General features: G+C 41.3%; 1 protein-coding gene across 1 annotated transcript in view; it reads left to right on the top strand.

Moving 5' to 3' along the window:
• The window catches only part of LOC306693940 (receptor-type tyrosine-protein phosphatase gamma-like), a gene marked incomplete at its 5' end in the record, with an annotated part of 535,669 nt that overhangs the window by 298,175 nt on the left and 211,125 nt on the right, over positions 1–26,369 (top strand). Inside the window, 2 exons of the mRNA XM_079156627.1 lie at positions 13,200–13,382; positions 23,569–23,717. Coding sequence (XP_079012753.1) covers positions 13,200–13,382; positions 23,569–23,717 — 332 coding nt within the window. The remainder of the gene's footprint in view (positions 1–13,199; positions 13,383–23,568; positions 23,718–26,369) is intronic.

The raw sequence follows: 26,369 nt of genomic DNA, 5'->3' as shown, positions 1-26,369 counted from the left end.
AATATTAACTGTCCATTCAGGTAAATTCAGGTAGAGAGAGAGGAGGGGAGGGGAAGACATTGTTCTCTCATCTGAGATTCCTGTTGCTTTTGTGCAACTTCCATCACAGATTTTCAGCATCTCAGGAGAGAGAGCCCACTCTTCATCTCTGTCAATTATTTACTTTGTAAATACACCTGGCTGCCGTTTCTGACCTTTGAAAGAGTTTGAAGCTTTCTCGTCAATTAGAGCCATTTTTAGGCAGATGCTGTGCGGGCAACCTCACTCACTTCTCACTCAAAAGCCTGCAAAGATTCCAATTTGCGGCATAAACAAACCCAAGACAGTATGGAAACTGCATGCCTAAAGATCACAATTATGGACTGCAAGTTTCTAAACACAAAGGCTATTTTTTTACACAAAGGCAAAAATCACCTTTGGGAGAAGTTGTGCTGTCAGGAGAAATCTGACAAACCCGAGAATAACAATGAAATCAAGGTGTGCCTAATGAGACGAAGGACAGGCGGGATGCTGGGGGAAGGAAACGGAGAGCGATCTTTTGGCGAGCCGTGTTCCGTCCAGAAAATTGAGACACGTTCTTGCCTTACGTCCATCTCCTACAAATAACTGCTCTCGTCAGAAGAGGTTTCCTCAAGCGTGGAAGCAAAGAGAAAGAGATGGACGGAGAGCGCTGTGCTGTTTCTCCTCTCCGTTTGGCAGGAAGCTTCCTCTCAGCAGGCAAGAAGAGATCTTCTCTCCCCGCACTGATTCCATCAGGATTAGTGAGGAAATGGCAGAAATCAAGGCACTGTGGAATCATCCTGTATGTTGAGAATGCCTGGATCCGCAGGAGAAGAGCCAATCCAGTGAGGCAGGGGTATTAGTTGTAATCTCTGGACGCAGTCAGTGCCAGACTCTCCAGAACCCTTCTCTGCTTTCAAATCCTCACCTGGAGTGAAAAGGCACAACAGTGTCTACTAGCTGCCAGACACCATAGGGACAGTGGACTCTGCAGGCCAGTTGTTGTGGAGAGAAGTTGTGTATTTGATGGAAACGTCATGGAAAGTAGTGACACTTACATTTGAGAGTATCAAGAATTCCCAGTTTGCATTTAAGCACGTTCCATTACTGCTTTGTCACAACAGTATGAAGGTAGAAATGGTGCATGTAACTGGATTCAACAATTTATTTTCTGTTACTAACATTTTTCTACATGTAATGGAAAATAAATCACTGCAGGTTTTGGAGTGACACTTCCTCAAAAACGCCCAGAATGTGTGACTAACATACTGCATACTCAACCAGTAGGTACTGCATACTGCCGTACTAGATGAACCATTAAATATGCCATTACCAGCAGGCTCTTCACACTGTCGTATACTCAAGCAATACGTCTTCTCTGCAGCACAGGACTGTATCGATCACAACATTACCTGTCCAAGTTTCCGTAGATTTTATGTTGTGGTAAAACTTTATAATAACTACACACTATGAAGCATTAGTTAAGTATGAGTAAACACTTAATTCATCATTTATAAAGCATTGTTCCTACATTAATAATTCATTAGTATGCAGTTCATAACAGTTATACATGTTTTATTCTTGATTAATAAGCTCGTCTATTATGTGTTTCTTTATTGTGTTTTCATACTTTATAAATGATTGATTCCCCATTTGTAAATGAAGTATTATATATATTACAAACCAATTATTAAGGAGTTGTAGATGATTAATAAGATGAAGTCCTTTTCATATCAGCTTCAGAAGAAGGTTCAGTGTGTACATCACATTTCCACAGTTGTTAAAAGGTATTTTTCATCTTTGATTGGGCTGAGCTTGCAGCTCCCAGTCTTTGAAACACATTTAAAGGCTGACCTATTTCTGTAGAGGATCCACAGATGTTATCAATCCTCTCATCTGATTCTGGGTAAGACAGAAAACAGGCATATTTCCTGATGTCACAGTGTTCCCTTAGCTGTTGACATCAGAAATAGAAGGAGCAACACAGGGAAATGAAAACCGAGGAGTAACTTAATTATAGTCATTTTTCAAACTTTCCGTCTGAGTCCAAGCAGGACCGGCCTTTTGAGGGCCTTAACCAGAATTTGATAATTCATGGCCTTGACTATAATGCGCAAAGCATTGTGTGATCTTTAATGAGCGAAAGATAAACAGTCTCTTTACACATGCAGCTAGTGCAGTTGCATAATGGTAACTTCAAGAGGGTAGTAGACTTCTAGGTTCAGTGCCTTTTTGTGAGTTTGCCTATTCAGCACACAGCTTCTTAGCCATTAGCCAGGTGTGTGATTGAGGTAAGCGCTCTAGCAGTCATGCTAGTCTCCTCTTTCCTCTCCTCCTTTACCTTTGCACTCCCCCATACTGCTGCCTTCAGCAGAAATTAGCTGTATTAAGGCAGTGACTAATCGCTTCACGTTTTCCCTTCCGCTGCATTTGCCGGCCAGGCCGCGGCTGTCTGGATCCATAGGTAATGCTAGCCTTATACGAAAGCCAGACCACCTGAATCAATAGCCGCCCCCGGGCAAGGTCGGAGATGGAGGAGAGGGGAAGGAGAACAGGATGCAGCCTAATTCAATGAAGTAGACATTACCCGGTGCTCGCAACGCGCTGGGGCATGAGTAATCATGGACAAATTCATTTTAGAGCCTAGGAGCCCAGTATTGCTTTCAATTAAGGGCAAAGTTTAGAGCGAATGGGGTGCATATAGTGGGAGCTGGTGTTAGTGGGCAGGGGAAGGAGGGAGATACGGAGCAGTAGAGATTCAGACAGAGCTCGGATCAGTTTCTGTTGACATTGCCAATTTGTAGCCGAGGTCTTCTTCAGGCATTTAGCACAGCTGCATATGTCGGTGTAATGCTTGACTAACCAGTTCACTGTGATATGCAGACAATGATCCATCCGCAAGAGGCTGACTCCTGTTGTTTTGCAACTAATGGAAAATAAGCACATTATAGGATGCTGCTAAAAAACAAATGGTGAAATGAAATAAAACGAGGCTGGAAGTTTTGACCGGTTAGTGCTGCTCAAAACTGAGTGAGAAAAGGATGGAAAAAAAGAAAATACTGGGAAATATGAATGTAGTCACATTAGTGCATTACATTACTGTTGAGGTCTTTATGTAATCTCTGACATCATGGTCCTAAAGACAAACAAGTAATGAAGTATCTACTTCCCATCTAGAGAAACCAGTTCCCATCACACCTTGTGTTTATTGCTGGAGTTAAACATGTCCTGACGGCTGGGATTGCTGTGAGCTGCTGAGCTGACTGCAGCTTGATCTTTTTTTTTTTTCCTTCAACTCTTTGAAATGAGTTTGACACTAAGAGTCAATGAAAATCACCGTTATTATATTTTCTTACTGAAAGGTTATGAAAGTTCTTACTATAAGCTGAAGCATGTTTGACAAAAACCTGAAAGGAGTCTGTGCTGCACATAGCAGCAGTGTTAAAGATGCAATGGCACTGAAGGATTTAGCTACATGTTCATAAGTCATGCAGTACTCATCATGTTGAGCTTATGAATGCGTGTGCCTTACTGAGTGTGTTGAAGCTGAGCAACAGTAGAAATATCATGGAAATGTCACTAAAGTGCTGAAATTCTTGGTGTGCATTATAATATAGTGAACTTATTGTCAGTTTCTAAATACCTTTAACCCACATTTATCATACAGGTTGAAATATAATTTGTAGACTGGCTATAAGCCAGTCTACAAATGATAAATTGATGGCAAGTCCTAAATCATGAGGGGGAATAAGGGGAGTCGTTTAGATCACAAACGATCACACACTGTACACTCCCCTACACATGTAAATTACATACAGGATGACCCGGGGCTGACAAAAGTGTGGAAATTGTAGGTCCTGTGTACCTTCACTCTGTCCTACTCCTGTCTGGGCCTGCTGTGTGTGTGTGTGTGTGTGTGTGTGTGTGTGTGTGTGTGTGTGTGTGTGTGTGTGTGTGTGTGTGTTTGTGTTTGTTTGTGTTTCTGCCCCTTGCCGTTCCCGCACAAGGTTCCAACATTGTTGAAAAATTCAAGCACCGCCACCTGTGTGCTCTCACATTCCCGCACATTTTACCTCCGGTAACCAATCTTTATTTGCTCATACTCTATCCCAGCTGCAAATTGGGGGCGGGACACAATAAATAGAGCTTTGCCAGTGTGGTTCCTGATCACAACTGATCAAGATGGCCAAAAGATTCTCTGCTCAGAGGGCCTTGCAATTGATTTTGGAAGAGAGAGAAGCTTTTGATGATGATGTAGAGGAAGAGGTTTCAGAATGTGAGGATCACATTTCTAAAAATTCTGAGTCTGACAGTGACTTTGAAGAAGAGGATGAGATTGAGCATCAGCTAGTTCCAAAACGAAGACGAGCCACAGGACCAGCCCGTCAGCAGCTAGCTCCAGGACCAGAACAAGCCCGTCATCAGCTAGCAAGTGAAGAAATATGGATGTCAACATTTTTTTAAATTGAATGGTCTTCTTGCCCAAGAAATGAGCCACCCCGCATGGCTGCCAATGTGATAAGGATGCAACCAGGGCCAACACGGATAGCAGTTACTCATGTGCAGGACATCAAGTCTTTTGACCTTTTCATCCCAGATTCCATCCAGAAAATTATTCTGATCACTAATTATTACTAATTAAATTATTCTGATCACTAATTTAGAAGGAAGGCGTGTTTTTGGAGAGAGGTGGAAGGAGATGGACCAAACCCATTTACATGCCTACTTATCCTTGCTGGAGTTTTCAGGTCGAAATGGGAATCCACAGAATCCCTGTGGGATGCAGAAACTAGCAGAGAACTTTTCCGTGCAACAATGTCTCTGGAAAACTTCCACATAATTTCCAAGATTATCTGCTTTGACAACCGAGACGACAGACCAGCTCGACGGCAGAGAGACAAGCTAGCTGCCATCAGGACAGTGTGGGACAAGTCGGTGCACCGCCTCCCCTGTTTTACAACCCTGGGCCTAATGTCACCATTGATGAGCAGCCGATGCCATTTAGGGGCCGCTGCCCCTTTAGGCAGTATATACCATCTAAACCTGCAAAATATGGTATAAGGATCTCGGCTGCCTGTGATGCCACTTCCTCATATGCTTGGAACTTTCAAGTCTACACAGGGAAGCCTGATGGAGGAGCCCCTGAGAAAAATCAAGGAATGAGAGTTGGACACATCACATGCGACAATTTTAAACAAAAAACCAGAAGCACTTTAATTCATAAATGTGATCTAACAAAGGCAAAGGGCAAATATTAACCATATATGCCGTTTATATTGCTTGTAATTGGGATAAAGTAAACACCTTTTGGTAACACTTTATAATAACTACACACTATGAAGCATTAGTTCAGTAGTGAGGACTATTTACGTCTTGCAAAGCATTTATAAATGACATTGAAAGGCCATCACTGCCTCAAAACCCATAATTCTTTAACAGAAAAGGCAAATAGACAACACAAAGTGATCAAGAACATATCAATATGTATTGCAATATACTGTTAAATACAAACCTCTCAGCCATTCATTCATGGAAGTAAGAAACAAAGACGTTCTCCTTCAGGAGAACATGGCTGGATACAAAACATTTGTAAATATACGACTACGGCTAACCAGGAGCTTTGCATATTAGTTTACATTTACTTATTTAATTATTCATTTGACCCTTCCTCTGCCTCTGCAACCTAAAAGGGTTGAAAGGGATGTCCAACAGGTCATGGTTCGCCTTTTGGAAACTCAGAGGCCCTCCAAAGGCCAGGCGGGTTCCCGCAAACTGTTCACTCAGGGGATAAGGGCTTCAAACCTAGGTCCGCTGAGTCCAACAAGTCACGGTTAGCCTTTTGAAAACTCCGAGGTCCTCCCCTGGCCCAACAGATCTCCCTAAGCGGGTCCAACAGGTGTGGTGCGAAGCACAGCGAATGGTGGTCTGTGGAGTCTGACACGGTCGGTTTGTTCTGTCTTGGGGTGTGGTGCAGGGGTAGAGCAAAGGCTCAAGCGCAGACACTGGAGACGAGGTGGAAGGCAAGGTTATTTACTCGCACAAAAGCAGGAACCAAAAACATCTCCAACAGGGAGCGCGAAAAATACAGACAGAAATAAAAGGGCAAAGTCCAAAAAGGCAAAGTCCAAACCCTGGGACGTGGAGGGAACAAACCTGGAACCTGGAGCACACACAGGGAAGCAACAAAAACGATACGGCAAAACAACAGGGAAGCAGGGCAGTTTATATGAGAGGGGTTGGCAGAGGGAAAACCCAGGGGCAGGTGATTGGGCACAGGTGTAGTGAATGAGGACAATCAGGAAACACACTCAGACACAGCGACACAGGGCCTAATCCTGACACTGATGGCCTTTCAATGTAATTTATAAATGCTTTGTAAGGCATAAATAGTCCCCACTTTAGATGAGATCACACACAATACTTAATAAATGCTTTATAAGGCATAGATAGTCCTCACTTTAGATGAGGTCACACAAAATACTTTACTAAGGACTAGTAACTACCTTAATAAATCATGAATTAATCATGAATTGCAGTACGCGTTTATAAAGCATATATTAACATTATATATATAAATGCATGAATAATGTACATCTAAATAAGTTATTAATCATTTACTTTACTTTAAGTGTTTACTTTAACACTTTATAAATGATCTTATTAATCATCTGCAACTCAATAATTGGTGTTTTCATACTTTACAAATGGGGAATCCATCATTTATAAAGTATGAAAACACAATAAAGAAACACATAATAGATGAGCTTATTAATCACGAATAAAACATTTATAACTGTTGTTATGAATTGCATACTAATTAATTATTAATGTAGGAACAATGCTTTATAAATGATGAATTAAGTGTTTACTCATACTTAACTAATGCTTCATAGTGTGTAGTTATTATAAAGTGTTACCCATCTTTTGAGTATTTTAACATAACATTGTTTGATTGTGTTGAATTAAAAACCCAAAAATGCAGCGGGTCCACCAGACCCATGAACACTGGCTGTATAACAAAAATATGAACACCATACAACGATTAAGTGATTTCCCATAGCTGCTTGTTTCATTGCATAACACCCTGAACATCCAAAAAGGGTTTAGCTTTCAAAATAAAGTGTGGGCATGTGGCCATTAGGATCCCCGCAAATGCTGCAGCCATCCAGTTGTTGTCAGACATACATATTTATGGTTGTACTCTTAGACTGATATTCATGATGAGAATAAAAGTGAGGGGGATGTAAGAGACGGCATTCATGCATGCTTTCCTGTAAAATGCAATATAGACAAGAGCACACTCAGAGAGGCCCACACCTCCACCAACGCGGGACAATTCTCCAGCAGTGCTGTTGTTCATCAGTAAATAAAACAGTTATGGAGGCTGCATCCTTTTAAGTTGCTTTTGGATTGGATTTCTTCAGGAAATGGCATTAGACTCTCTTACAAAATAGCAATTGATTGCATTTCTGGTCTCCTGCCAGTGTGGAAGTCTGCAATGCCAGACTCTCACACCAGCTCTGAGTGTCTAAAAACATTGATGTATCAATAGATCATCTTTAACATTCTTCCAACTTCATTACTCAGAAAGAATAAGTCTGTATAAGGTAGAGAACTCCCAGGTTCCCAGCAATCTTCGTTTTTAGCGATTGTTATGGAATGTGGCATTGATTCGTCAACATGAATGAATCACAACCATCTTTAGTACATATTTACAACTTTACAAGGTTAATACTTATTATTTCAGCATAAGACTCTTCTGAATCGTTTCCATGTGATTCTCATCATGTGTTTAATCATATAAATAAGTAAGACACTGTGGTGAAATGTGGTTTTAAATCTTCTCAAGTCACCACAGGGAAAGTCAAAGCTTTTGAGGCTTTTCATTCCACACAAGCAATGCTTATGTTACATAGTGTGTCATTGGCATGTAGCATCCAAGCATCCTCATATCAGACGTGCAGTTTTAAGCACAAACGTGTGGCCTCTATTCAGCTCAACTAAAGAGAGATCCACTTATTTCATATTAAAAAGCTTCCAGCAGTTCAGTGGACATTTCCTCGCCAGCAGAATTATTTTTAGTGACATGGCAACAAGTAGGGTTGAGTTTCATGAACAGCAGCTGAGGAACACTGAGGAAGAAACAGCACAAACCGTGTCAGTCAGAATGAATTAACTGTGCACAAGGACGTTTTGTTGTCTATCAATGCACTGATGGCAATACACTTCTGCTGAGTTTACCATGTGAGCCCGAGCAGATATTCTCTACACAGCACTGTATCTATAAGTAATGAAATTCTTCAATAAAGTATCAATACCTCAGTGCAACAATACTCAAATAGAAGTTCAAGTCCTGCATTCAGAATTGACTTTGAGTCCTACGTGATAGTGTTGATAGTAAAGCTTTTCATTTTAACCACGGATGAAATGACATGCGTGTAATGTGAAGAGGGTTTCATGTAGTGACAAGCGCACAGAGAATAGAATTAGTGCTCTCAGCTCTGGTGAGTATTTTAGAGTCTTTCAGCTCATTGTTTTGGTTCGTCCCGGTTCACTCTCTCATCAACCCGGTTTCAAGTTTTCCAGATGAGCTGGTGAACTAAGTGGAGCATTTAGCAGCTGAAGAGACAGCTCTTTTTGTGGGGACCAAACCAGAGCTAAAAGGAGCAGGTGGACACAAACACAACTCCAAATGTGTAACCAGGCAACGGTTTGTTCAACCATTTGCCAATGTGTGTCAATGTTGCGATTACAGCATGTTCTGCAAGTGGCCATAAGATGTAAAGATTATGAAGACACTAAAGTTTAAAGGGAGTCTGTTTGTGAGAATATTTGCAGGTTGCCTCTTGCTCATCCCAGCTCCACCCAGCCAACGCTCCATCCTCTTTGCCCAAACTAGTTTATTTCTGGCTCCAGACAGCAAAATACAAACCTAACTACTGACTTTAAACAGCCCTTTAGTAAGATGCTATGTCTACATTTAAGCATCTAGGAATCATTTGATTTAGAAGGAAGCTGTATGTGAACAGTTACATCTTAACTACAGAAAATCCAAAGAACCCACGGCTGTACTTAAACACCGTTTATTACTGATGAATTGAGGACTGATCCCTCCTTTATTGACGGTGTGAAGCATCAGGGTTAGAACACTCAACCTGCATGACTGCTCTAAAGCAGACCTGCTTCAAGTCGCTTCAGTGACAACGCCACACAAATAAGAAAAGCTTGGCTTTTTAACCTGATCTTACGTATGATATATGACTCTCCCAATGATCTGATGCAGGCCAGCCAAATGAAGAAGACCTGAACATAGATGGACCTCGACCACTTTCAGTCAACTTTTCAGATCGGATTGCACTCATTCATCACACGTGTTCAGTGTGTGATTCACACATGGTGAAAACTCAAAGCATAGGGAACCACTATACCAGTGCTCTAAACACACAGACAGGTTTTAAGAACACGCTTTTCAGTACAGTAAAAAAAAAGAAAAAGAACAGAACAGCTACTTAGTGGACCTTGTAGTGCATTGGCTGTTCCAGTGATTTAGAGTTGCCCTTCCATGAGGGGCTCACAAGAGACTTGTGACTTTAAAAAATAAAATGAAAGCAGCCGAGATGAGAGGCTGAGATACCCTGACCAGGCTAAACAAAGCTCCTCTAGAGCGACAGAGAAGAGCTCTTCATGACCAAACTTCACAGCCAGTGTAGTTGCAGTAGTTGTTAACACCAGCGTTAAATGACCTGAGTAACCTAATTCGTACAGAAATAAATCACAGTTATCCACAGTAGATCCAATAAATAAGCCAGTGACAGCTATGTGCTAGCATTTCATTGGCCTTTACACGGTTCAAAAACCACTACAGCGGTGTTCTGAAGGAAAGTTGACTGCTGTTTTTGAGAGCTGTATTAACGTATCAGCTTCAGCTATTTTTCGACGTATTCCAGTAAATGCCACAGCAATACATCTCACCGGGTTTTCAGTGACTCAATGAAAAGAGCTTTAAATGGCTCGCGTCTCGTCCTCTACATCGGATGGACTAGTTTCCACTGACAGGAAAATTACAGGTCTGTTCTACTCACAAAGCTGCTTGAATGGGAAATGGTTCAGAATCAAAGCAGCTCTGCGCACAACCCAAATGAGATTATCTGAATGTAGAGCAATTAACTAGGGTCATGTGGGCTGTTATTCAGGTCTTCCATCGCATGACACAAATTTGAGACAGGTATGTAGCCACATAACAAGCATACATGGAGGAATAGTGCACCAGTTTGTAGTATAGCAAAATCATATCAACAATTTCTACAATATCACGTTTTATGTCTGAAGACTAAGAAAATACATAATTCTTTGGACATTTGTTATTGTCAGGCTGCATGCAGGGAGTTATAGCAGTGGACTTGTGTTTGTATTGAGTGCACTGTTGAGATAAGATGAAACTGGGTCAAAGTTTAAGTAAAGGATATAATGTTGATATGAATATACCAACAATGAACAAAGATAAAACCTCAAAAACAATCTAATGTTATTATTTAACTCCATTTTTTTTTTTAAACTGATATGTGATAACCTCACAACTGCAATTAACATTTTCACTTTAGCTCAAAGAGCAACTTAACAACAGCTGGAAAACTGAACTCCAGGGGTTGAACCTCACTGCAGTGATGTAAAAGTGCACTCAGGAGTGTCAGTACGGTGTGACATCACTGTCGCATATGGTTACAGCTGCAACAAAACCACTCCCACCAGTGATGTTGGGTGTGGTCCATTTTCAACCAGAATAGGTCAGAATTTTGCAGCATTTTCGACCCTTCGTGTAAGGTTTTTACAACTTTATACATGTAAAAGAACACAGGGGACACAGAGTACACACATGTAGTACAAATCACTTCTGAGAACGAATTAAATTATATTTTATGATATATCAAAAACCTACGTAACAAAGAAATTCTGATGAAATAGACATATATATACACAAAGTACTACAACATACTACAAGTACTACCACAATCCGCCAGGAGAAGGCAAGCTATGTTCTCCGTTACCGATCCCAGCCACCACCTACGGCACTTTCACAGACAAACTGCATATCAAAGAGCACGAGGACTCCACACTGAATCCAACAATATCTTCAAAATTCCTCTCCTCCAAACCATTAACAAGTTACAATTCATCTGCCGCAGATCAACACAGCCAAACAGCTAAATAACTGAAACGCTTCGCACCTTGAGATGGTTTTCTGGATGAAAATTGCCCCCAAAGAAAATGTATCCTTGCAGCCATGTGCTGCCGTTCTCTCCTCCGTTCTGTGAAAAAACTGAGTCTCTGTGAGCTTGTATAAGGAAGGGGTAATCTTTTCAGTTTTGGCCAATGGGTTTGACCCTTGGGGGCGCACCACGGTTTTCGATATTTTTATTGGCTTAAAATTCTGTCAATCAACTCAAAGAACGTATCATTACACTCCTCACTGTCTTCCGCATTCAATGCTGTGTCGTATGCGCAAATCGGCCAATCACAGGCTTTGGTAAGGTTCAATTGCATTCTGTAAAACTGAAATTTAGACGAAAATGGGCCATTATTTACAGGGTTTTTTTTGGGCCCAGGCTCTCAAAATGATGCCAAACTGCTATATTAGATAGATTGAACACTATTAGTGATAAAAGAAGTGAAATATATAGTTATATAGTATATAAAATTACAATAAAACAGCTGAAAATGCTGCTTCCAAAATCAGAATTGACGTCGGCTGACCTCGGCTGACCTGTACAAAAACATCGATATCTCTGACCTGCTTCACTTTATCAAAGCCAATTCTTTTTAAAAAAAGACTGCTGACATGTTGTGCTATGATTTGGGAGAGTTTAGGCCTTCGTCTGCATCATTTTAAATCAATAAAAGTGCTTTTTTTTCAGGCGAACCTGAACATTTTTAATTTGAGCTATGTGTTATATTCATTCAGCATTTAACAGTAACATATACACTGATATGTTCACATATTAACAAACTATCACAAGTGTTAGTGTTATTATTCCATTGAACTTATTCAAATAGCCCTGTAGTTAGAGAGATAAGCCTCTTTGAGTGTGGGTATGAAATCTTCGAGCTGAGGCCTCAAAATGGGCTTAGAGGTTAAAAGGTTAAGCTAAAAAAAAAAATTCATTTTGGAGACCCATTAAATGAAGACAAATGATAAGATGTGCAAATGTGTTCACTCATTACATGTATGCTTTCAATCATGAACACATATACCATTGAGTAACACCACTGACATGTTTAGTTTTCAGCTGCTCTCCTATTCCTGTCAGCGGATTGGTTGTTTCCAGGGGTGGGTTTAGGGGGGTCTCAGGCAACATCCAGCCCCCTCCAATGTTCTATAGCTACTCTTTGAGCAGGACATTTCACTCCTGGCCTTCCCTATGACTACCTGTAAAAAGTGACTCTAATGCTCCTCTGACCTCTGGCTTTCACTTTGTGGGCTTTTACTGTCAAAGGGTGCAGAGACACACTTTAACTTCCTCATGACTGACTCGTCGGAGGTGTTCTAGGGTTCCATATCAGCTCAGCTGTGTTGGGCAAGCTACTTGGAGAGCGTACTGAGCTAACCTTCCAGTCACTCAACATTAAAGGTAGCTTAAGTACACTGAAGCTCTGAAGCTACCCCCAAAGAAATGTAGCAAGCTAAGCTACATCAACATAAAAACAACACAGCAACAAGAAGCTTGTAGCTTCTACATTGAAGCTCTTTTTTTAAATCATCTTTATTCTAAGTGAATGCTATTAATGTATACATATGAAGTATTTTATAGAAATAAATATAGATGTACATAATATTCATTATTTCCCTTGTGATTGACTTTATCACTGTGTCAATGCAGAGGTGTTGTCTGAGACAGAGCAGTGCAAAACCCAAATATAGAAGTCATTCATCGTGATAATGGCATTTTGAAATTCTCTATTCACTACATGAATGAAAATGTTGTGCTTTCTCAGCAGGTGCATCCGTTTGATGTTTATTCTGCGAGTTTCATTGGAATACAGATGACTTGGCAATGCTCAATGTCTGTCACTGTTTTCAGAGGATATCAGATGGTTCTGAAATGTCATTTTCCTCTGATGTAGCCCTCTAAAGCCTACTCAGTTTCACATCAGTGTGTCCTTCTAGTGATGAGAGACCCTGCTGCATTTCTTGTCTCCCTCAGGTATATATGGGCCGGATGAAGGCTGGGCATCAGCCTACCCAGAATGCAAAGAGAGAAACCAGTCACCAATCAACATTGTGGACCAGGATACCAAAGTATCCACAGAGTATCAGGAACTGACACTGGAGGGCTTCGATATGGAATCCTCTAATAAGACATCTATGAAGAACACTGGCAAAACAGGTACAGTAAAGCCAACACAGGCTCCTGTTGCAGATTGGATTTACTCTGGATTATCCTTTCTCAATTTATGTGGAATAAGCTTTTTTCTACACTCATTCTGACTAAAATGTTTGAAGTAGTGAAATGAAGGACTCAGTTACATTTTGAAAATGAATAACTAAGCCTATGTTATGGGCCATTTAGGGGAGAATGAGAATCAAATATGTGCTGACACGATATGTTAAGCAACACTTTTAGGTTCCCCAGTATTTCATGTTTAGTTCATATGGACTGTACTTGTATTTCTCTTTTCTAGTCTCTCGACCATTCAAAGCTCTTTAACACTACATGTCATCATTCACCCATTCATACACTGACGGCAGGGCTACCATGCAAGGTGCCACCTGCCCATCAGGACTAACTAACATTCATACTACATTCACACACCGTAGGCTACAGGAGCAAGTTCGGGTTAAGTGTGTTGACAAGGACACATGGACATGGACTATGATTGAAGGACGACCCTGGTCTACCACTGAGCCACAGTCACCCCATTACAGGCAGGTCCTGAAGATTGTGATGATTGCCAGTTAATCTATTTGTTTCTCCAACACTTTGATACAGAGCAAAACATCTTGATATCTACTGGCCTTCAAACCTTGTAGGATATTCAATAGATTATTCAAAATTGCTAACTTTTTGTCCACTGGCACCGTCATCGTCAAGTTTGGACATGAACAAAAATGATCTCCATATATTGAATCTAAATGAGTTTTATGAGCCCTGTCCTTTCATCTCAACTATTCTCAGGCCAGCGTTTTATCCCTGCGACACTTTCATGTTGTAGGATCTATTTAGAGTTGTTCTGGTACTGATACCAGTATTGGCTCCGATACAGCCTACAATGCTGGATTGGATATCGGCAATTACACAAGTCCATGCACCAATCTAATATCATGTTATCATATCATTTATCAGCTCATTTAAGCTACACAGGAAACACAACAGGTGTTACTTACTCCACGATCCATACATCCTGCCCGAATGGTTCTGCACATGTGCAAACTACTACTAAACACCTGTGGTTAAACACTCATCTATCTTATTCTTCCCTGCTATTGCTACATTGTTAACAACAAATTCCCTGTTGAAATCTGCAGGGAAAGTGCCATTAGCCGTTAGCAGCCGGTGGGCAGCACAGTCCTGCTTGGCTAAATTACAGAGCTAATAGCTAACGTAAATTCAGTAAAAAGGAGTGTTGGGCGAAGGTAAATTATACCGTTATCATGATGTGTGTTCAAAGGGAATCTTGTAAAACGTGGTGTTTGGCGAGAAACTTGAATATATAGATCTGTTTGAAAAGGTTTCGGTCTAAGAACATGGAAGCATCACTAAAAAGTACTCACGGTTCAATTTGATTTAACTGATGTTTTGAACCATAGTTGTGTGCTCACAGTTTTCATGAGGCATTATGACTAACATCTGCATGTGCTCACTTTCTTTTTTTTAAAGTGTTTTAGATCATCTGCATGAACTGTTGGCTTGCTTACAACCTGCCTTATTGTTGCACTACTCTTTTGTCTTGCTGATTTATTGTAACAATGTTAGCATGTTCCCAGATCTCAACAATTACTTTGTACAAAGTTTTCATAACTGATAGAAATGACGGTCAGAACTGAAAATAAGTTGTAAAAAAGCTGAATTATCCATATTTTATTTTATTTGAACGATATTTCACTTATCACTGAACATCAGTCTTACCAAAGCTAAGATGCAATAAGTAGTCACAAACCTCGAAGAAGCAGTCACGATCTTCAAAGGAAAGTTGTCAGTTTTTAATGACATGATGTTGGTAACCATATAACGCTGTGACAGACCACAGTGCCGAGAGAATGAAAAGCTCAAGTGTGATATCTTTAATAACCCCAGCTCATATTGGCAGGTGTCTGCACGTCAAACATCTGTTGCATCACTTTCCCGCAGATGCTTATAAAACCAGACAGGTGCAATACGCAGCAAGTCATTTATGATGAAGATTACACATCGCATTTTCATTCAGATATGCTGCATCCGTATTAGTACAAGTGCCATGGCAGGTGTCGCCTCTGTAGGCTTCAGCAGCGGGACATCTGCATTCGGCTCTCTTGGCATCTCAAGGACCCTCCTTGTCAGCTACAGGTATTTTTCACAATTCCATCAGTAAGATGGATGATCTTTCACCCACAGTGGAAAACTGGAGTTTAAAGGCTTCTGAGAGGCAGAGGCCACAGATGGTTGGCATCACTGTTGACAGCATGCTGAGTGCTGCCCAGAGCACAGCTGTGTGTTTAGCACAATAATGTTTTACATCCCATCATTTGCTCAATCGAGGATGTATGAGTCTTATGTGATGACACATTTGAATAAATTCAAATTTTCTGCAGGTTAACTGTGACTTCACTAAGCACATTTCGTTGTCTGAAACTGTATTAGCCTGGATGACGAAGGGAGACGGCAACTAATAGAATCAATTGGGGTCTCATTTATAAAACAGAGCGTAGGATCCACGTTCAAAGGAGGAAATGAACGTATGCCAAAAAATATTCATATTTATAAAACCATGTGTGTACCTCGCCAGTGGGAAATTTCCTTTTATAAATCACAAATGAACCTGTAAATGTCCCGCCCTCTACTCGCCCACATTCAACTACGTATAAACGGTCAAAGCACCTCATGAATGTTGATGCATAGAAATGAGCTGCTGATCAATAGTTCTTTATGGTGAGTCACAGCAGCTACCAAGAGGAAGGCCACTCGCTCCCTCCCAACTCTTCATTTACGTATCCTAACAGGGCCAGAGTATCCACTATGCAGCATTCCACATCAGGAGTGTCACGGCAGTAACAATGTAAGTTTGATAGGTGAACACATTTTCTTATTTATTTGCTTCTGTTTTTTTATGGCATTATCATTAGGACTGATAATGAGGGTATGGAGTGATGGTACGAGAGCTCTCTCTGGCTTTATTTCCAGACTAACTTGGTTATGTGCAGGTGATGAAGATTTGTCAGGTGAGGTGACTGGAGGAAGCAGAGTGTGTGACAGTCACCGCCGTGACACCGGTGACTTGTGATACTTGAGTCAGAGAGCTGTTTACAGTTGGTCTGTATACAGCATGCTGCATCTGTCACTATGGAATAAACCATAAATAAATCAATAAAGTCGAGTTCACTGCGGCAATTTTACTCACAAACACTTAATGAAAACTGAGATCTGCACAGTATTAGAAGACTATTGAAAACTCTAGACATTCTGTACTGCAGTTCTTTAACCCTATTTGACGTTATCTTACAGATGATCATTTCATCAGCTGCTCCACAGCTGACCATGAGTGTCAGTAGTTCGATCTCTCCTCTGCGTTTCGGACAGCGCTGATGAAATATATGAAATAAAATTTGATTTGAGGTTTGAGTTGGTTGATATTGTTTGTAATTGAAATGGGCTTATAGTTATCTACACTAGTACAAGCACAAATAACTGCTGGTTTGACTGTTAATGATAAAGAGAATATATAAGTGCAAAGTAACGTGTGGTATGAAGTTACATTAAATGTGAGATGCATCATTATACCTGTAATGAAGCCTTTCACTTTTAATTTATACAATCTCATTTATATAACCCGGCTTCACAACTTCACCATCTGTGTCTCCAAAATGTTTATACGCATGGGTCAGTGTTTCCGTACAGGTGAGCACATTCTCCCTTCAAGTTTGCGTGGGAAGTGGCATGCGCCTCTTTCAGGCCCCGTTTTGTGCGTACGCAACGGTTATAAATGAGAGCCCAGATCCTTTTAATCACACAATATCTCAACAAATGATATTTTATATATATATAACACATATGTGGACATGGACAAACGTTTGGACACCTTAGACAACAGGAAGTGATGAATCAGAAAAGTTTAATATTGTACACCATGAACATGTGCACCATGTGTGCTCTACTGGAGAAACAGCAGGGCATCACCAAAGTCAGTCGTCCAAGAAATGGGACCAAGAATTTGAGCATAAAATGTAAAATCCATGCTGGATTGTGAAGCTTCTGAAAGAGACGCATCACACCACAGTCCTCGTTGGAGCCCTTTATCGTTGACGCCATTAAAGTTAGTGTCAAGACCGTAGCCTTCCAGAGACATTTGATCGTCGTTGACAACATCTCCGATGTTTCCGACATCATCTTTATTATTTTAACATTGTAGAAATGCACTAATTTCCTTTTGAGAGAGTTCAATGAGAAGATCGTTACCACTCTCATGTCTCTCCGTTAAATGAAAGGATACAGCCCTGATAGCTTAGCTTAGCACAGAGACTTTGTCAAAGGGAAACCAAATCAGCCAACCAGCATTTATAAAGCTCGCTGGTTAACATGTTGAATCTTGTAGGCTGACGATAGACTCCAGCAGTGTATTAGGACGATATTCCATCAGGTGCTTATAACAGCAAAATGGGAGGCTACACATGAAATGAGTATTGGTTGAGGCTGACAGGAGTCTCAATAATTATGGGGTGGAGAAGAGTGCCATCTACACTAATATCTAAAATTCAATAAATAAGGTAAAGGATAAAATCACATTCAGAATCAGAATCAGAATCAGAACCGTTTATTGCCATGGTATGTTGAACATACAAGGAATTTGACATGACGGGAAGGTGCTTAACATTTAACAATCAACAACAACAACAACAACAACAATCAGTGCAAGTAGAAACAAAATAATATTAATATTGGGATATAAAATAAAGTAAGATATAAAATAAAGTGAAACATAGAATAAGGATGAAATATAAAATAAAGTGAAATATAAAATAAAGTGCACAAACGAACCGATAACAGGACTATAAACAACGAACAGATAACAGGACTATAAACAAGTAAGATGTGTAGTGTAAAAGTGTCGAGTGAAATAGAAGGGATCGAAAGGATGCAGGGGAGTGACCGGTAGGAATTTTTCCTGGAGATGACAGTCAGTGGGGGTCCCGGGCTCTGTTAATGAGCCCAACTGCGGAAGGGAAGAAGCTGTTCATGTGTCAGGAGGTCTTGGTCCTGATGGACCTCAGCCTCCTGCCAGATGGGAGTGGCACAAACAGTTTTTGTCCAGGGTGAGAGGGGTCGGCTACAATCTTTCTTGCTCGCTTCAGGGTCCTTGAAGCGAACAAGTCCTGGAGGGACGACAGATTGCAGCCAATCACCCTCTCAGCAGAGTGGATGATGCGCTGCAGCCTGCCCTTGTCCTTGGCTGTGGCTGCAGCGTACCAGACCGTGATGGAGGAGCAGAGGATGGACTCAATGATGGCTGTGTAGAAGTGCACCATCATTGTCTTTGGCAGGTTGAATTGCTTCAGCTACCTCAGGAAGTACATCCTCTGCTGAGCCTTCTTGGTGATGGAGCTGATGTTCAGCTCCCACTTGAGGTCCTGGGATATGATGGAGCCCAGGAAGCGGAAGGACTCCACCGCGTCGACGGGGGAGTCACACAGGGTGATAGGAGCTGGTGGGGCTGCGTTCTTCCGGAAATCCACAACCATCTCCACTGTCTTTAGAGCGTTGAGCTCCAAGTTATTCAGACCGCACCAGGTCACCAGATGATCAGTCTCCCACCTGTAGGCGGACTCATCCCCACCAGAGATGAGTCCAATGAGGGTGGTGTCATCCACGAATTTCAGGAGCTTGACGGACTGGTGACTGGAGGTGCAGCTGTTGGTGTACAGGGAGAAGAGCAGAGGGGAAAGAACGCAGCCTTGGGGGAACCGGTGCTGATGGTCCGGGAGGCTGAGACGTGTTTTCCCAGCTTGACATGCTGCTTCCTGTCAGACAGGAAGTCTGTGATCCACTTGCAGGTGGAGTCGGGCACGTGCAGCTGGGAGAGCTTGTCATGCAGCAAAGACGGGATGATGGTTCGCTCTAAAACTGAAGTAAGATTACAAAGTGATGCAATGCTGAGGCGCCAAACACTTGTTAAATGACAATTTCAATTAATAACAAGCTTCTAGGTGACTGTAAAAGGACTTTGATTTTCAGTTTTGTTGTCATATTCTTTGCCCGGACTGTCCATATCGCCTATAGCCTGAGATGTTGCGCTCATTACTGTAAATGTGTGAGGCTCACAGCAGGCTAAGTCATGTGGCATTAGGTCAGACTGTGATTTTAATCCCCTGTCCTCCTTTTGTTTAGTTTTCCAGAAGACAATGTTTAATCCTGACATTGAAAATATCTAATAGAAAAAAGTCTATACAGTAGATCATTGTGTTCTTGCTTTTCATTTGACCAAACATACATCAACAAATACATGAGAAATTGTATTTGTCCTCACAAGTGTAATTAATGCACAGGAAAGAAACATCCTCTGTGAAAAATAAGAGAATCGTCTTTTTATGGTAGCTTATCAATAACTGAAGTTGAAATCTTGTAATTACAGTGCTACGTAATATATTGATTGACCATGCTGTGTTTCAGGATATTTCATTCTGATAGACTCGTGCCTGTTCGAAGTGTCCTGATCGCTTGGACCCTGCAAGTGCTTTTAGGAATTGTGTTTACATTGTACATTATTATTTTATTTGTATTCATTTTCACCTATTAATATAGCACATTTTGGTATACACTACACTGTGATTTGAAAGCGAGATGCCCAACACCATTTCATCACTTGGGACAGATGGTTTCAAGCCTTCTCTGTCCTCTCCTTCACCCTGTTGTTGTGATGCGTCTTCACTGGAAGTCAGCTGACAGCACAAATGTGCTCAGCACTGTGGACAGCATGCTGGAACTCATCTTTGGAGGAGTATGAAGCCAAAGAGAGACAGTGCACGATGGTATACATTAAAGAAACAGACCAACACTTTGGAACATGCACCTGCTTGCTGTCTAATACCAATATCAATGTAATAGCTGTGTGTAAAAGGTACACAGTATAACCACTCTGAAGCAGTTACAGTAAAAGAATCAGCTTTCTTTTGAAAATCTGACAAGATGTCGTCATAATAATCCTAATCACATTAGGACTATTAAAAGACGATGTATCCTTCTTTGCTTGCAAATTCCCTCAGCATCCTTGTTGCTGTACCTGTTTTTTCTTCCCAATTTTCAGTGACTGATTAAGGTCACAGAGAGCGAGTAGATGTCCTGTCCACCTCCCAGTCACTGCATCAAGAGCGGGTGTCAATGAGCCGCTGAGATGTGAGACATCTGATTGTCTGAGTGCAGGTCAGCCAAGGCGGACACAATATGTGCTGTCATGCCCCGTGGGAGTGGACCCACGAGCTGACCTTCAGGGAAAGGATTCCCAGCGCTGACACCCGCCAGCACAGAACGGCAAGATGAGAGTGAGAGACAGGCAGAGAAAGAGAATACCCCATCATCGCAGTCAGGGTGAAAACTTCCCTGACACATTTGATGCAGAGCGTCCCCAGGGCTTCAGAAACTCAAACTACCTCCCCAAGGCCACCCAGCCTGCTCACAGAGAAATAACAAAAAGAGAGGAAGATGATAGTGATGGCCACCTGCAAATAAGAAACAAAGCAGAGCATCATTTAAATGGATTTGGGGATCTGCAGCGTGTAGAGAATCATGTAAGGACACTAACACAAACAGCAGCTGTGAAACAAAATGGCGCGCAGCTTCATGCTCTCCCCTGCTACATAATGCATGGCTAACAAGACAAATGTCCCTTCATTTTCCCCACACATTATGCATGGATTCTGCACGGTTTCTAAATGACAGATTAAGGTTTCACCTGTGGAGGGATCACCATGGTGGAGATGCTGCTGAATGCTGTGATGGAGGGAGGATGACCCCCCACCAAACTAGTACAAACTCAATTTAGAGACGTCACAGTGGTTTTCTTCGCAGGTCAACTTTTGTTTCTCGACCTTAAATGTGGATTTAACATGTTATGGATGGGATGGAAAGAAAGAAAGTTCATGCCATTTATTTTAAATAGTTTCTTATTAAAGAGGAAAACCACCTAAATGAGGAATTCATGGCCTTTTAATCAATGGTAATAAACATGAGCTACTCTCGTTCAAAGCCTGAAACCAGAGAAGTCACAAACTTGTCAAACTTGTCACAAACTTGTCATCAAGTTTGTGACTTGATGACAAGACTAAGTGTGGAGCTGTTCAATAGACAATGAATGATAGACTGCTGCTGTGTTGTTTTATTTTGTTCTCGTGTTCTCATTTCATTTGTGCAACAGAAAATGTACCCATATACTCAGAACATTGTCCTGGTTCTCTCGGTGCCATCTATGACATCTCTCCCCATTCATTGTCTGTGGTGTAGTTTTTTCACATCCCCCTCAGTATTTAGGACATCTACATTTGCCCACCATCAGCAACAAAAACATGAAAGTAGCATAGGACTTTTATTTTGAAGAACCAAAAGAATGCAACTCATAGACGTAACAATGTCTTTGTTTAGGGCCGTAAGCAAATGTTGCAATGTGTCATAACAACAGAAAGAAGTGATGTTGTAAAGTGCAGGGAGGCGTTGTCATAAATCCTACTGCTTTTCTTTGCAAGACCTGCCATGTGTAGCGTTCCAGCACCAGGGTTGGCCAGGTGACCATGCTCGCCAAAGTACCAGTAACCCGACTTCTCCAGGTCCTGTGCCCTGACCAATGGGCTATCCTGACCCTAACTACTCAAGGTCAATGCCTAACCTTAACCAATCGCCTCCACCTAAACTAGCCACGCGGGACGGGCCTTACCAAGAGGGATTCCTAATTACGCTGCAGGGAGAGATGACAGGAGGAGACCTGGGGAAGGATTCACGATACAGCCGCGAATAACAGAGAATAAGACAAACCAAAACGCAGAAAGTCCGTCCAGCTATGACCAGTATTAGTGTTACTCTAATAATAGTCTGAGATTTAGAAATTTAAGTCATAATAGAAAAGGTTGCTTCGAGTCATATGTGGATGTTTTTGCATTTCCTGACAGTCCGTAGACTACTGTAATTCAATTCAAATTTTTTTCAATTCAATTTTATTTGTATAGCCCAATATCATGAATCACACATTTGCTTCAGAGGGCTTTTTAATCTGTACAACATACAACATCCTCTGTCCTTGGACCTGGATTAGAACAAAACTCCAGAATATAAGTGCAGTAGATGTCATGTGTACAGAACGGACATAATAAAATGGCATTATAGTCCATACATATGACACAGATGATACATATTAGAGTAGTAATAGCAGTAGTAGCACTGATACAAATTATAATAATAGAACAAGTATTACTCCTTTCCTGCTAGAGGGATCCATCCTCAATCACTCTCCTTGAGGTTTCTTCCTTTTATTTCCTGTTTTTTTTTTATTCATTTAATTTATATTTTTTGGAGGGGGGTCCCTAAAGTGAATTAATAATCTTGATGAATAATCACAATAATTATTTTGGCCATAATGGTGCAGCAATAACTACCAGACTGTATCAGCAGAGCTCATCATGCTCAGCAGACCATATGAAAACCTCAGAGTTACTGTTTTAACTGTGCGTTTTTATATTCTATGCTATTTCCTACTGGGCCTGTTAATATGTTCTCAAGTGTATATGATCCTTCATGACTCAGAGTCGTGGCCAACGTCTTGATGAAATGATGAACGGGGTCACTCTTCACTTGAGTGCTTCCTCTATAAATGGGGCGGATGAAGTACGGCTGCACTGGGTAATGGAACACGTGATTCCTTTCAGAGCCATTTGTGAATGTGCAAATAAGGCCCCCTCTTAATTCTCTCTACATTTCAGAGAGATGATAACAAAGGATCCTGCGAGGGCAGTTGGCACTGTCTGAAGAGAACGATTTGCTCTGCAAATTAGCCCCTCATTTGACAAACTTGCCTCAAAAGCGGACGGAAAATGACAGAAGTGGTCTTGTATGAGCACGTCTTCCTCAGAGCAAATGGAAAAGATAAACACATATCTACCTGTGGCATGTCCTCAGAATAAATCATTTTGTCTTTCTGTCTCTATAGAACTTAAGGAAATGTGTCGTCACACACATTTTATTGACTTCATGAGCAATCTTTGACATTTGCCTTCACATCAACAACAGACGCCAATTTTCTGTCTTCTGTTTCTTTGAAGGGAATGATTACATACTGTATGTATGTACTTTGAAAAAGATGTTGAATGATGTCTGACTCTCCATCCTCCTGGCTTTCTTCCAGTGGCCATCATGTTGAAGGATGATTACTTCGTACGGGGAGCAGGTCTACCAGGGAGGTTTAAGGCAGAAAAAGTGGAGTTTCATTGGGGTCCAAACAACGGATCTGAAGGCTCAGAGCACAGCATTAACGGCCGCCGTTACCCCGTGGAGGTAAGTGCAATCCACCACAACTCCACATAACCAGAAAACAAACCATATTTGAGCAAGAGAATGGTTACATTTCTTTGATATAGGTGTCTTTAAGGGTATATATATTTTGAGACCTCTTCAATAGGTTTCTGAAGGACGGTCTGGTTTGGATATCCCTTGGCCGTTACTGAAGTCTGGGTAGAGCTGCAATAGGATGAGAAACCATAGTTGAGTGAAAAGTGTGAAAAGCTGTTATCAACATAACAGCTGTTTTTATAGGCTGCAAAATTCTCTCTTAACTTTATAGAGGATTGTCATTTTACACGTAAGAGCAGTGTGCGGAATACCCGATGGCAATCGGGGGTCCTGTCTCCAAAAACTGCTAGGCCTTGGTAAGCTTCTAAGAAACAATTTAGTGACGATTGCAAGAGACACATAACTTAGATTATGGTTTCAGAGAACCCCCCAAAAAGTAGCTATTGAGGCTTTCAGGAGGTCTGAAGGGTCAATCAACCCTGTATTTCACACAATGTGTAAGAGACATGCATATGCAATACAGTGTAACAGGAAACGTAAATTCTAAACAAAGTGCTTCTTAAATAGGAACTGACGTGTGCTTGTAGGTTGTGAGGGCATGAAGTTTGAGTAAAGGACAAACGTTGAATATTCTCATCCCCTGAGGAACCAGAGGGATTAAACACATCCTAACTGCGTGTGTCAAATATCCCTGCTTCAAACAAGCCTTATAGATACCCTTGTAGTAGAGGTAGGTTAATTGAGGCTCGCCACTATTGCAGAATTTATGGTAATAGTTCTCCCATTGAACATGGGAACGCTAAGAAAATGAAACAATGTTACGGTTTGGACAGCACCTAAAACCAGCCTGACCATATTTATCTGATTGAGAAGACATGGTGCAACAAGCTGATGAATGTCTTTACCTTGATTGTTGAGCGGCTTGAAGTGGAATGAATGCGGAGCGCTGGTGAGGCAGAAACTTAAGGATGTTCGGCCCTGAGGCCTGCATGGATTGTTTGCTGGATTTAGCTGGAGACAGCTTGGTGCCTATCAGGTTGTTACCTGCACAGAGTGACCCGGAGAAACCGGTGAGATTCCCCGGCAGGGAAACAATAGAAAAGAGATCCTTTCTCCTCTGCTGAGAAACTGGACGTTGGCTTAATCCTACAAAAGAGACTGGAAAAAAGTGATGTGGACAAACGCGTCGGTTCGTAATGAAAACACACAGACAACAGCGTAACGGCAGCATGAACGTACTGACGGAAGAGAGATACTAAAAAGAGGTAGCAGCAAGATGATAGGCTAATGATGCAAATGTTTCGTTGTGGATAAAGGAGACTAGGTGATCTAAACAGCTAGAAGATTGACAGCCTCGAACAATGAATTATGAGTGAGCACGCATGAGAAGTGAATGACAGATGTATGAGAAATAAAAGAGTATAGTCTTCCTGGCTGAACTTTCACTAGAGCTTCATGTGTCTGGCTTTTCTCTGACTGCATAAGAAGGAATTACTTATTATAATTGCTTATTTTTCACCAAGAGACCACTTCTGGGTCTAGCTATCACCTGGTCCGGATCCTGCATTGGAGGCCACAGGGTTTGTGAAGTGGTGAGCTGTGCTGCTCTGTTAGCAGTCCTGGGGAGGGTTCTTCTGCTATGTCTGTTTCTCCATGTTTACACAGAGTATTGGACAGCTCTCCCTTTACGTTAAGTTAGCTAATAACCACCACCGTATCTCTAAAAGCTTGATTTGATGAGTGCGCCCTCTGAGCTCTGTCCCTCAGGGTTGTGTAAAACATTTTCTTTATTTGCAATTTTTTTTTATTTATGAGTACCAATCCAATTATCAAATGCACTTAATAACAGGACCACATTACATACTCTGTGCTAATGAGGATGGAACATGAAAATGTGCTGGTGAAATAGTAAATGAATGCCAGAGTATTTGAAGGGATCGCAGCTCAGTATGGTGAGATTCATCTAAATTGGTATCCAGTACGGGTGTGGGGGTCAAGGTGGGGAAGGGTTCGTCTTCAAAAGCCTGTCTCGTGCGAGTAATCAGTGTAGACATTATTATTATTTAACCCGGATCACCACTTTTCCTTGATCTTAACGAAGTAGGTTTACATCCCTGCCTTTGACTGTACTCACGCCATACTACGTCTGGGGGATTCTTTAAAAAAGATCTGAATGGGCCACTATTTGCTAGTTGAGTTTGTATGAGTTAATCGACTAATACCTTTCCATGTGTACTAGAAAACTTGGAAAACAGTTGACCAATATTCCAGTCATTGCATGGAATAAAGTAAAATGTCCCATTTCATCATTCTCCTATTTTCATTTGGCTGAGAATGAACTACAAGCTAGCTATCACAGATCCCCAGAATGGATAACATGGCCATCTGAAAGGGCAACGTCATGTTGAGGTTCAGATCATGGTTTAAATGGTGGCTTATGAAGCAGAGTGTTTTCAATAGGCTGCTCTCGGTTGTATTGTAGAGAGGCTGTGAACACACCCCCAAGTCACGGGTGGGAGCCCAAAACAGCTGCTAAATACTGGCTAATGGAACTTTATTGTCTCTTCAAACGCATACATTGTTAAAAGGTAAAGTCAACCATGACATGGCATGTTCAACTTTTCCAGTACTTTCACT

This window comes from Pholis gunnellus, assembly GCF_910591455.1.
Source record: "Pholis gunnellus genome assembly, chromosome: 3".
In the NCBI taxonomy this organism is placed as follows: Eukaryota; Metazoa; Chordata; class Actinopteri; order Perciformes; family Pholidae; genus Pholis; species Pholis gunnellus.
This window is presented reverse-complemented; position numbering and strand designations above follow the sequence as displayed.